Consider the following 11,802-nt stretch of genomic DNA (forward strand, 5'->3'; position numbering starts at 1 on the left):
GATACAGCTATTGATTTGGACATATAAGGTTATATTTAAAATCCTCTTTAATAGCCCAGGTTTGATGAGACAACACAGAATCATGTTATTGATTTCTTTTTTTAAAAAAAATACCAGTTTTCATGATTAATTTGGTCATTTTTTTTTAAAGCCTACGTTTTAATGCCATCTTGCTTGTTCCCTTTATTTTCTGGATAGAAATATAGCTGAAGGTCAGGTCCTTCTTAATGAAACTGCCGAGCCAGAGTCTGAATAGGCTTCATCTTTGCCATCAAATACAGTTTGCCTTGTTATTATTATGGGACTATTTAATCCAAACCAATAGGAAGCAAGCCCTGAGTTGTGACCCCCAATTAAAGAGTCTCAGAGCTCACTTCTTGCCCTGACAAATACAAAGTTGTGGTGTGCTTCTGGTGCCGCCGCCTGCTGTTAGAGAGTGAGTGGGGCGTAAATGTTATATGTGCTCCATCTGCAAGTGTTATAATAAGTTATTCAAAGCTCTTAGCACAGGACCAACCAGAGCGTGCCTCCCTCTCAGTTCCAGCACGTTTTCCTGCCCATCAGATGGATGCTCCTCTGTTGGAGTCTTTGGAAGGTTCTGGTGTCTTTTGTTTTAATTGGCGGGCTAGAGCCGACTCCTATGGTGTGATTTTCATTAGAGAGGGGCTGGAGAGGGAGTGTTGGAACAGCCCTCCAAACCCAACCATGAATATTAAACATAATACAATTACAGCTTTCAGACCAATTTTTTTTTTTCTTTTCAACGGGCAAAGTTGATGAAACACTCATGAGATAGGGATTCACAATATCTGTCATTGGCTTCTTTTTGTCCCTGGAATCAGTTGTCTTGGCACATTTGTGCCCATTTGCCGTGCTACCTGCTTCCCTGCGTCGGGTGTTTGATTTGAGCGCTGAGGGCCCTGGCTCTGCCAAGGTGCGCTGCGGCTCGGGTTGGGGCCGTGCTGTCAGGTGTGCGAGGCAGACATGCATCTCTCCACGTGAACTCGATCGGTTCATGTGGACTCTGCACCCCGTGCTGCCTGCTGTCTCTGTCTGTCAGCCAGAGACCAGAGTGATGCCTAAAGAGATGTCTTGTAAGTGCTTTTCCCTTTTCCCTGTGGGGAGAGGTTCAAATCTGTTTTGGCCCACTTCAGTTTCCCTTAGTGAGATAAAATACACTAATGCTATATCTTTCAGTGTGTCTGTGTATTTTGTTTGGAGCCATCCATGCTGGTATCTAAATACAATAGGAAAACAGATGGCAAACTTTGAACTTCTGGACCAAATTTGTGTTTGCCTTTGTCTCCTTAACAGCCAAACTGTAAATTATGGAGTATAAATATTCAACAGAGGAGCTCTTTATGAAAATCACCAGAGCAAAATAGACCCTTATTAACCAAATATGCACTGAAAAGGACTTGGGCTAAAATCGCCCGCCCCCCTTTTCAAGTTCCCATCAGTAGGCAGAGCAGCTGTAGCCTCCAGCAGAGTCCTTTCACAGCGTCTCTACCTTTCCTCTCTCCTCTTACCCACAAATGCCTACGGATAAGTGTCTTGAAGTGCTGACAGAGGGGCTCTTTGTTTTCAAAGTGTTATTGCATGCTCGCTGTGCACCTCTGGTCCTGGGCGCTCACTGGTAAGTGGGGCCCTGAATGGCGTGGCCCTCCTGTAACCCGCGCCCCCTCGTCGGTTACACGTCCCAGCCTGAAAGAAGTAATGGATCTCTCTGTGTGTCCTAAGAATACAGATTTCCAAAATCCTGTTTTATTTGAAACAAAGCATCCATATGGGAGTGTATACAAGGTATGTTGTGTACAATTTAAAGAGTAATGAATACCTGGACATCCATCACCTGACTTAAGACCATGAGCAGGACTTGTGAAGGCCTCTGGGTGCCCCTCCCAGCCATGAATGACTTCTTGTTTCTTAAACAACATGGCAGTGTCGAGAATAAAAAGTAAGCCGCCTTTATTCCCCTCATTCTTCCACTCACACTCTTCCGCATGGTAGCTGCTATTCCCAATGTGAGAATATCCCTCCAGAATTTTTATCTTTAAAATTTTTCAGTTTTACTTAAACAGGTAACCTCATCTTCAAAACTGAAAAGCACAAGAAACTATAAATATAGGGAGACGTTGTCTTCTGGGAGCTTCTCTGTCCTCAGCCGAGGCTGCCTAACAGGTAGCATTCTCCAGAGGCCATGTGCACACGCTCAGCGCAGATGTGTGTCCCCTGCGTCTGTCACGCGGCCAGGCCCGTGCTCCTGGTGTGGAGTGGTGTTTTGGTGACGGCCGCCTGTGCCTGTGTGCAGATCTGCCTCATTCTCTAAAGACCACACAGGGCCCCCTGTGTGGATGTCCCAGCGTGGCCTTTCCGAGCTCCGCTGATGGAGCTGGGCCTTCGTGCCGTCCCCACTGAGTCACTCAGCTTCGTGACAATGTAAATGTTGTTTCCCACTTTTCCTGTTGGCCTGCTTACTGTAATGTCTTTCTGTCGCAGGCTGCTGGTAAGGGCTCTTCTGTCGTTTGCCAGTTCCTACTTTATGATGATACTCTTTGATGTGTGCTTCCTTTAACTTACTCTGATTCGTGCTCACTGTGAGTATGCACGCCTTTCATTCTGGAGAAATACCAGCCATTTAACTCTTTGAATATTGCTTCTTTGCCATACAGTCTCTTTTCTCCTTTTGGAAGGTCTTTTGGAGACAAGCAGAACCATCGTCCCCTTCCATCCTTCCTGTCTCTTAACCCTTCATTCACATTGTTCATGTTTGTGCTCCATTCTAGGTACTTTTCAGATCTAGTTTCCAATTTGCAAAGTTTTTCTCTAATCTGCTTCTAGCCTATCTAGTGCGTTTAATTTCAGAGACTGTTTTCATGTCTATAAATTGTGTTTTTTATAAGCAGAGTCTCAACACTCCCTTTGGGTGGAGCCCAGTCTGACAGTCCTGCCCCTGACCCATGCTTCCTGGGATCGGCCTCACCGCCACCGCACATGCAGGCAGGCAACCGAAAGTGCAGCTTAAGCTCCCCAGGCTGGTTTTCTATGTGGGCCCTGGGGAGGTTGCTTACTCTGTGAGCTCAGCAGTGCATTTAAAAGGATGTACTGCTATCTTATCCAGCAGTATCGAGTGATTTCCAATGAGAGGGTGAACGAGGTGCCTTAAACAGAAGCCCCATATTTGCTGCTAAAAAAGTACTGTGGCTAATGGCCGTGTGTGTGTGTGTGTGTGTGTGTGTACACAAATGTTAGATACAGCCTAGATAAATTCCTCAAAGCAAAACTGCTAGGCCAGAAGGGAAGTATATTTTGTATTTTGTTGGCTATTGCCAAATCACTCCCCACAGAGAGGGCCTGTGCTCACATCAGCCGTACAGAAGTACCTCTCTACTCAGGGCTCACCCGCACAGAAGGGCTTAGAGTATTGCCAGACTTTACCTCTGCTGGGCAGACAGGTTGACAAGTGGCATTACTGCATTGTAGTTTTATTTCATAATTTCTCTCATTACCAGTGAAATTGAACATCTTAACACACGTTTAAAAGCCTTTAGTATTTTTCTGTGAACTTTTTCTTTTCTCTCGATTTAATAATAGGTTTCAGTCTTCACTATCAATTTGAAGGATTTTTTTTTTTTTACAAGAAATTAGCCAGTCCTCTCTGGTGCAGACATTTTTCCCAGTTTACCATTTGCCTTGACTTTTTTTTTTTCCCACGTGGTAGACGAAAAATCGTAAGTACTTTTATGTGCAGTTGTCAGTATTTTTCCTGACTTCTGGGGCTTTTTTATGTGTAGAAAGGCCTTCCTATCCTGAATATTTTTAATTGTGTAACTCTGAGCCCTCTATAGTTAATTTTGGTGTGGTATATATGGTAGAGCTCCCAGTTAAGAAAGCTGTTAATAGGGTATTTTGCCTTTAATACCCTAAGTGGGATCTTCAATTACATTTATAAAACTAGAAGTTGTACAAAAGGTAGCTGTTGATTGACATATTAAAATTTGATTCTGAATTATTACTGAATTCTCTTGGATTGTCATCCCTAATGATAAATTTGTCCACTTCTCATTTTCTACTTTTATCTAATTGTATTTAATTTTTTAAAACAATGTTAAATAATGTTGGTAAAAGTATACCACTATTGTTTAAAGACTTTTCATTAGGAATAAGTGTAACATTTCATCAGATTTCTTTTCAGCATCAATGGGAATGACCCTGTGGTTTTACCTGCTTTTTATAGTTGTATGGTGGGCTATATTAACACCTTGATCACCACATCACCCAAATCTGGGTAACAGTTGTGGTTTCTAAGGGGCACCCCATCCACAGTGGGCGATCAGTGTGTTAACAGATCCTAGATGGAGTCCACCTGTCTGTAGCACATTGCTGTGAAGTCTGTTGGTATGCTGTTTGGGTCTTAGCACAGATGCAGATCTCCAGTTGTCTTCTGCCGTGCTCTCGGTGGCAGGTTTCGGGTGATGAGAGGATGCTGGCTCCTTGTGGAGAGCTGGGAAGCTCTCCCTCCCCGCCTCCGCTGTGCTGTGGACAGTGCACAAGGGTGGCTGTTCCTTCCAGCTTGCTCTCGTGTTGCAGGGACAGTTGCTCCTTGACAGCTTTCCCAGCTTGCTCTTCATTCCTTGTTCTATATGGACTTTCTGTCTCCTGGGGGTCAATTTTGATAATTCTCATTTTCCTAGAAAGTCATTTATTCACCTAGGTCTTCAAATCTGGAGACTTAAAAAATTAACTCAAGAAATAGAGAAACTGAATTACTTTAAGAAGGGGGGGGCTAAAAAGAAATTAGGTCCATGTGGGGTTCTTTAATTGAAGTATAGTTGATTTATAATCTTCCTTTTTTTTTTTTAATATTTTCCTGGCAAGTTTTACCAAACATATTAGTAAATTGTAATGAAGCACTCTCTTCTAATGTTTTTTCCTCTGAAATCTACCTTTTCAGGTATTAAAATTGTCACCCCTCGTCCTTGTCACATGCAAGTGTGCCTTTCACGTGTAGCATGTACTGAGTGTTGCCGTGGGGCCCATTTGAAGCTCTTCCTGTTAGGAGGGGGGGATTTATCCTGCGTGCGTTTGTCCACCAGGCTGACACGTTGGGTCTTTCTGAGCTGTCTGCTCTGTTCTGCGTTTGTTTTATACATCACTCCCTCCTGTGTGTTGGCTCCTCACGGGCCTTCTGATATTTTGCTCCATCACTTTCTTTCAGAGTGTCCACAGGTAGTTCACTCTGAATCTTTTTCTGTTTAAAAAAAAAAACAAAACACTTCATTATGCCCTCAAACTTGGTAGGTAAGCTGGTATCGAATTTTTGATTCAAATAATTTCCCCTCAGAACTCTGAAAATAATACGTGTGTGCACACTCATATAACTGTCAGCGTTTCGGGCCTAGCACCTGTTTCAAGTCATCCCTTCTCCCCACGTTTTTTTGTGTCAGACATGTTCTCAACCACGTTTAGCATATCAGCATTACGTTTGCCCAGCTTCCTGCTCGCTGGTGAGGTCTTTTCAGGGTAGCAGGTGTCTTTTGTGACCTGGAGCAGAGGGGCTGTTAAATTTACCTGTACTGAAATAGCACCACACTGAACGTTAGCTCTTGTGGCTTATATCAGCAACTATGTTGGTGTTTTTAGTGGATAAGAGATTTGTCTCATGGTCTAATTTGCCCTTATTTGGAAATTTGGCATATACTTGTATAAAAAGTAGTTTTTAAAGACATTCTTAAAGAAATTCAGTTTATTCCAAGGCAGGTACTTATCTCAAGGCTTTAGTGACTGCCAAGTGTCCACACACACTTATCACAATTCTGTTTGTTATGCTTTGTCAACTACGATGCGTTCTCTGGCCAGATTTCAACAAGATGGTAGTGAACTTACAAAGTTAAGTTAAATACCTGAGAAGTGGGTATGGGCTTGGGTTGCAGACAAATGTACCTGTTCTACATTTTGCCCTTAACAGAGTTTTATACGAACAGAGCAGTGGCCATGTGGGGCCGTACACTTACCCTCGGCCCAGGCTTCTCGGGCCAGCACCCCCATGGAGGCATGATGCTAGGCAAGGCTCAGCTTCCCTCTCCGTGGCCTGCGCTCAGGGCAGGTGTCCCCCCTGTGGAGCACAAAGTGAGTGACAGGGCAGCCGGCTTGTTCATTCTGAGTCCTCGTTCTGTGCCTCGACTAGCTGTGGGTGCTCTAAGCTAGTTCGTTCCTAGGGCCTCTGGGCCGCCCACGAGGACACGCTAACAAGGAGACAGAGGTCTGGTATCAGTATTTCGATGTTTGTAAGTGAAGGGGTTTCGTGTTCTTCGTTTCCGTAGGGTTGTTGTGCACAGCCCAGCACAATTGAGGAGGAATTTGTCATTGCGGGCTTTAACGCTGATCTCTGTGCTCACCTTGGGCCCTCCAGGGTGAGGCTCCATGACCTCCGCACTGACACGATCGCCCTGTCCATCTCTGCCCACCAACTCGGAGTCTCTGCTGTCCAGATGGACGACTGGAAAATCGTCAGCGGAGGCGAGGAAGGCCTGGTCTCCGTGTGGGATTACCGGATGAACCAGAAGCTGTGGGAGGTGCACTCCAGGTGAGGCGCCCAGCGGCAGGAACGATCCGCGTCGGCCTTGGAGCCGGCGCAGCGCTGGGTGCGGTCCACGTGATACCGTGTCACCCGCACTGTGCCCGTCAGCCAGCTGCCGTCACCTCCATTTTCAGATGAGGAAAGGGGCTCACACATGGAGCTGGTCATTGCTACAGTGTTCAAACTGCCTCGACTCCATCAGTTCAGGTAGAGACCACGGCAGGACCGGCCAGACAGCATGTAGGGGCACTGCCGGCTGCCCGGGCCCCAGCCCCAACTAAGGAGGCATTTGTAACTTTAACCGTTAGCTTTAAAAAATTCAAGAGACAGCTAGGCTCCCAGGCACAGGCTGATGGCTTCACAGATGTAGGTACACGGCTACTCAGGGGGCCTAACCCCTTAAACATGGTGAGCGTGCTCCTAACCTTTAAAGCAGAGGCAGCCTCTCCTGGAGCAGCGCTCAGCTGGAGCTGACCTGAGGCCATCCCCTCGCCCACATCCACCCAGCCCCACGTGCCTGTGGGAGACGGACACCAAGCCTCTCCCCGCTGTCCCTCAGCACCGCTGTGCCGACGTGTTTTGGGGCAGAGGGCCTGTGGGTGTGATGAGGGAGAGCATCCAAAGATGCGCGCGAGGCAGGCCCCTGCTACCTGCAAAGCAAGGTGACTTGAAGACTGCTCACAGTCTAGTGTAAGTGTGAGCTCAAGAGAGGAATTGGTTTCCTCCTTGGAGGGCAGTGGCCTTCAGATGAGACCCCAGGATGCCATCTGTGCTGCCTGGCTCTGGCCCTCCCTGCCTCCCTCGGCAAACCCGACGGCCCTTTTTCTGATTTCTCAGTAATGCGCTTAGTTGCCACCAGGTGGTGCCAGAAGGCAGTGAAAACTCCCACACTTTGGAATCCCAGCGCTATCTGCCTTTAAGGAAACCCTATTATTTGTTTTAAAGAACTGGCTCAATCTGGCCTCTAGGACAGCTCCCACTGCAGTTGAGGCCCCCAGGGACTGTCAGCAGCCGCTCTGTTTAGTTCACTAGGCCCGTACTCTAGCAGATGTCATTTTTCTCTCCCTGAAAAGCTGCACTCCCTCGGATGGGTCATTGAGGTGAAGCCAGGGTAAGTAAGGTCATGCCCAGAATTGTCGTCCTGTCCCGGCCTTCCTGACTTGTTTGTAAATGCACGTCCAGTTCTCACCACTGGTTAGTGGCTTGTCCCAGAAGGAAGTCCCTGTTTCTACCAAAGCAAAGCTGGTGCCTCCCCCGTCTCTTGCCCAGAATTCTACTCACTCAAGTCCTCCAGGCCAGTGCGCACTGCCGACCCCAATTCCCACTCAAGCCCTGGTCCCGCTGTGGCGCGCTCACACTGCCACCCTGCCTGCTCCAGCCTCGTCGGCCAAACTCCTCTAATCCTTCCGCCCCTCCTCAGCCAGCTTTCCCCTGTCCTCCCCTTTCTGGCGCTGGTACCATCAGTCAGGCAGCTGCAAGCCTGGGCCTGAGCCTGGACTCGACTCTTCCCCATCCTCCTCACCTCACCTTTTTCCTTCCATCCATCCCTCCTACCTTGGGCTTCCCTTTAACTTTTATTGCTCTGGAGAGACTCCTCTGTCTCTGCCCCCAGCCACCGGCAGAGCAGCCCCAACTTGGCCTGTAGGGACCCCACTCACCTACTCCTGCCACTCTCTGCCCTTCTGAGAGGGCCTGGCTGACCTTTTCAGCCTGTGGTGACGTCTCCTGTTCCTCCTCCCAAGTGCTGAATTCTGTGTCCCATCTTGTGGCTTACAACATCTCTTGTGCTGCAGAAACACTGGCTATCTTTTGTGGGAATGTATCTCACCTGCTTCACAGTTGGGAGTCTCTGATGATGGGCCTCTGCTTGCATTAGATGTCTTTTTTATCCTGTCTCCTGGCTCAGTTCTCCACTGGATAGAAATTCTTACAATGAACAAAAGCCTTTGCTGCTTAGATTTCAAGCAATTTTGTTCCAAAACTTTGTGCTTTCACAACCTCGAGTACACATGTCACTTGTAGCCCTCTGACTTTAGGAGTAGTGGGCCTTTGTAGGTGACCACCAGCTATGCCCCACAGGCGGGGGACGTGGCTCAGAGAGCTCGAGTGACTCACCCAAGGCCAGCCAGCCAGTCAGTGGGCGTAGAAATGGGGCTGTTCACCACCACGTGCCTCTGAATTGTTTCAAGCTCAGTTTGTCCTTTATGTCCAAAACCACACCAAGTTTGGGGGGCGGTCAGGCAGAGTGCACAAGGGGCATTCAGACTTGTCTACGGAGGAGGCCTAGCTAGTTTTGGGAAACCGGAAACTGAGGAGAGACATTGCCCCTCTGGGGTCCCAGTTTCCTACTCTGTTAAGGAGGAGCCTGGCTTTGAGGGTTCAGAGTTCCTGGCAGCTCCAAACCTCCGAGACCACATAGCAAAGGTAGGATGTGCTCAGGTTCCATGGGACTTACCATGACAAGCCTCCTCTCCCATGTGTTCCAGGCACCCCGTGCGGCACATCTCCTTCAACAGCCACAGCCTCATCACAGCCAACGTGCCCTACGAGAGAGTGGTGTGCAATGCCGACCTGGACCGCTTCACCACGCACAGGAGGTCAGTGTCCGGGCTAGGCTGGGCTGGATTTAGAGGTGTTCAGGAGAAACCATCTTCGCTTGATTTTATAAATAGAACACCCCGGGGCCACACCGCTCCCTGCAGGATGTGCCCAGGCATGGCCATTCTTTCCAGAGTCGGGAACACACGTGTGGCTGCAGTAGAGTGGCATCAGCCAGTAACAGGTGCTGAGTGCCTGTGTTCAGTGCTTCAGCAAGACTCTACATGGGGGAGGGACACAGTCGGAGGGCTGCCGTCTGAGCCCAAGACAGAAGACTTAGGGACCTGCTGTGTTACAGGCCCAGGCTTTGCCTATGTCACTAGGATTTGGAGGTGTGCCCTTATGCTCAGTGTGCTGGGTGGCAGCTACCAGACGGGAGAAAGGCCCACACAGGAGGCTCAGGGGCCCTTTCTCATCTGGCTGACAAGTGGCCTCTTTGCAAGGCCTTCCCTGAGGCTGACCCTTGCTGCCTCCCAGTACTCACCTCAGTTGCCTCCATCAAACTTGTGGCTCACGTGCTTCTCTCTAGTCCTGGGCTCTGGAGTGTCGATACACTGTGGGCCAGAAGATGTTTGTTAGTGATTTGCTGTCCTGTCTCAAGCAAATGCTGGCTGCAAAGACAAGCTATGGGAGGTGAGGGCCAGGAACCCAGGACTGACCCCATCACCACCTCTGCTTTCTCTAGACACCGGGGGCTGATCCAGGCCTATGAGTTTGCAGTGGACCAGCTGGCCTTCCAGAGCACCGTTCCCATCTGCCGTTCGTCCTGTGACACCACGGCGGGCTGCAACTATGACCTTGCCCTTGCTTTTCCCTATGACAGTATTTAGGGTGTCGCCTCGTTTGGGAGCAGGGGGAAACGTGGGAAGAACCAATTCTGTGAGTTTTAGAACTACAGGGGAGCACCGCACTGGATTTAAGTGCTGGGGGATGAAAGCAGCCCCTGGGCGCACGTGTGTGAGCACACAGCCCTCAGCTGCCCACGTGTGTCCCTGGCCAGTTACTGTCCCTGTCTCTCAGTTCCGTACACTGATGATGCCCACTTATTCTTCCCTCCTCTCCCCATCCCCGGAGTGTCACCCCGGCCCAACCCCATGGTTCTGTACACTACACAGGCCCCTGCTACAGCTCAGATGAGGCCCTTCTGCCCCAGCCCGCTGGCCCTAACCCTTTCTGCTTTGGAGGCCTTTAGATATGCTGGTCTCTGAGCCAGAAGGCTACAGCACTCACCTGGCCCTTGGATTCGAGGTAGCTGTTCACTCTGGATCGTCTTCTCTGACACCACCCCTGACGTGAACCTGGGAGAGCGGTACTTTCTCCTCATAGCTTTTACCACGGTTTATAATTATATATTTATACAATTGTTTCATTAATAACTTCTGCTTACTTTTGTGTCTACAACATGTGCTATGAAGTAGGCATTTTCTACATTATTCATTGAATAAACCACCATCCTTGATGTGGGATGGAAGATGATTGATTGGTTCTGGAGGAGAGAATGAGTGAGAAGAGGAAGAGACATCCAAGGAAGCAGGGTGTGAAGCCACTAAGGGCAGCGCCTGTCACAAACTCAGTTTGATAAACAGCTTCCATTTCCAAAGGGTGTTACTCTTAATTCAGAGTGTTCTCAGCAGCAGCTAATATCCGTTCAAAATATCAAAGCAAAAACCCTGATAGAACTACAAAGGGAAGCAACAATCCATGCTCATGGTGGGTGATCAGATCACATCAGTCAAAATATTTAAGGATTCGGAAGATTTACTTAATTTACAAGCTTGACCTAGTAGATTGTAGATAGAATTTTGTACCTTGTCAAATACCCATAGACCATGGACAAAGAATGACCATGTGTGAAGGCCACGAAGAGTAGTTCCCGACACGCCCAATTCAGTACAATTAGAAATCAAACAGCTGAATAAAAACAAAAGGTGCTCCTGGATTTCATGCTGGAAAATAAGACCAAAAGTCAGGGAACTGAGCTGTCACCTCAGAAAGCTTAAAGGTAACAGTGATCCCAAAGTAGAAGAAAGGAGTTAAAAAGGATTAAAAACACACATTAATGAAATAGAGACCCAGATAACAAAAAACTGCTTTGGGCTTTTTTTCCTAAGACAAAATATACAACTCTTGATAAAGGGGTGGGGAGGCAAAAGGGTCTGTCAGAAACAGAAGTAGGGACACAGAACAAGTATTTTCAGTGTGGAGACGGCGTGCCCACACTAATCCAAGAAAATGAAGCTTTTGTACTGTCCATGAGCAGATAAGGCTGGGAAATGCACTATGACTCAGAGACCTAGAACTTTGGAGTCGTGAAGGTTCTGAAAGGTTTTTCAGGCTGTTTAAGACACTCAGTCTTGGAAAATCCACAGCCACCCAACTGGACAGGACGACAAAGCCAAGTAAAGAGCCGCGACTGGGAACCATCACCTCTCAGTCCAGAGGGGCTGCTTTCCTTCAGGCTGCTTTCCTGGGAGGCAGCTTTGTCAGGACAGTTCTCTGCTTCCTTTCAGAAAAACCCAATTACTTCATAAACACAGCCAGGCTGCAGTTAGCAAGGGAAGGCTGTATTTTATTTACGCTCCCTGCCGTGTGGAGCTCTGACCCCCGAGCGACCTCGCTTGTTC

The 11,802-nt window shown here is 48.2% G+C and overlaps 1 protein-coding gene and 1 long non-coding RNA gene across 3 annotated transcripts in view; one reads left to right on the forward strand and one right to left on the reverse strand.

Moving 5' to 3' along the window:
- Window positions 1-10,654, forward strand: part of FBXW8 (F-box and WD repeat domain containing 8) — a 101,839-nt gene extending 91,185 nt beyond the window's left edge. Inside the window, exons 9-11 of the mRNA XM_006204787.4 lie at window positions 6,413-6,586; window positions 9,067-9,177; window positions 9,864-10,654. Of these exons, the coding sequence (XP_006204849.1) occupies window positions 6,413-6,586; window positions 9,067-9,177; window positions 9,864-10,008 (430 nt within the window). The 3' untranslated portion in view covers window positions 10,009-10,654. The remainder of the gene's footprint in view (window positions 1-6,412; window positions 6,587-9,066; window positions 9,178-9,863) is intronic.
- LOC140691010 (uncharacterized) lies at window positions 1,734-9,104 on the reverse strand. 2 transcript variants are annotated; one of them, XR_012066456.1, is made up of 3 exons: window positions 9,036-9,104; window positions 6,015-6,115; window positions 1,734-5,251 (listed from the first exon to the last, which is right to left on the reverse strand). It is a non-coding gene; the product is annotated as an uncharacterized lncRNA (long non-coding RNA). The 2 variants fall into 2 exon arrangements; XR_012066455.1 differs by lacking the exon at window positions 9,036-9,104 and having other exon boundaries at window positions 6,015-6,420.
- Window positions 10,655-11,802: the final 1,148 nt, after the last annotated feature.

Source organism: Vicugna pacos, chromosome 32 (assembly GCF_048564905.1).
Source record: "Vicugna pacos chromosome 32, VicPac4, whole genome shotgun sequence".
Lineage (NCBI taxonomy): Eukaryota > Metazoa > Chordata > Mammalia > Artiodactyla > Camelidae > Vicugna > Vicugna pacos.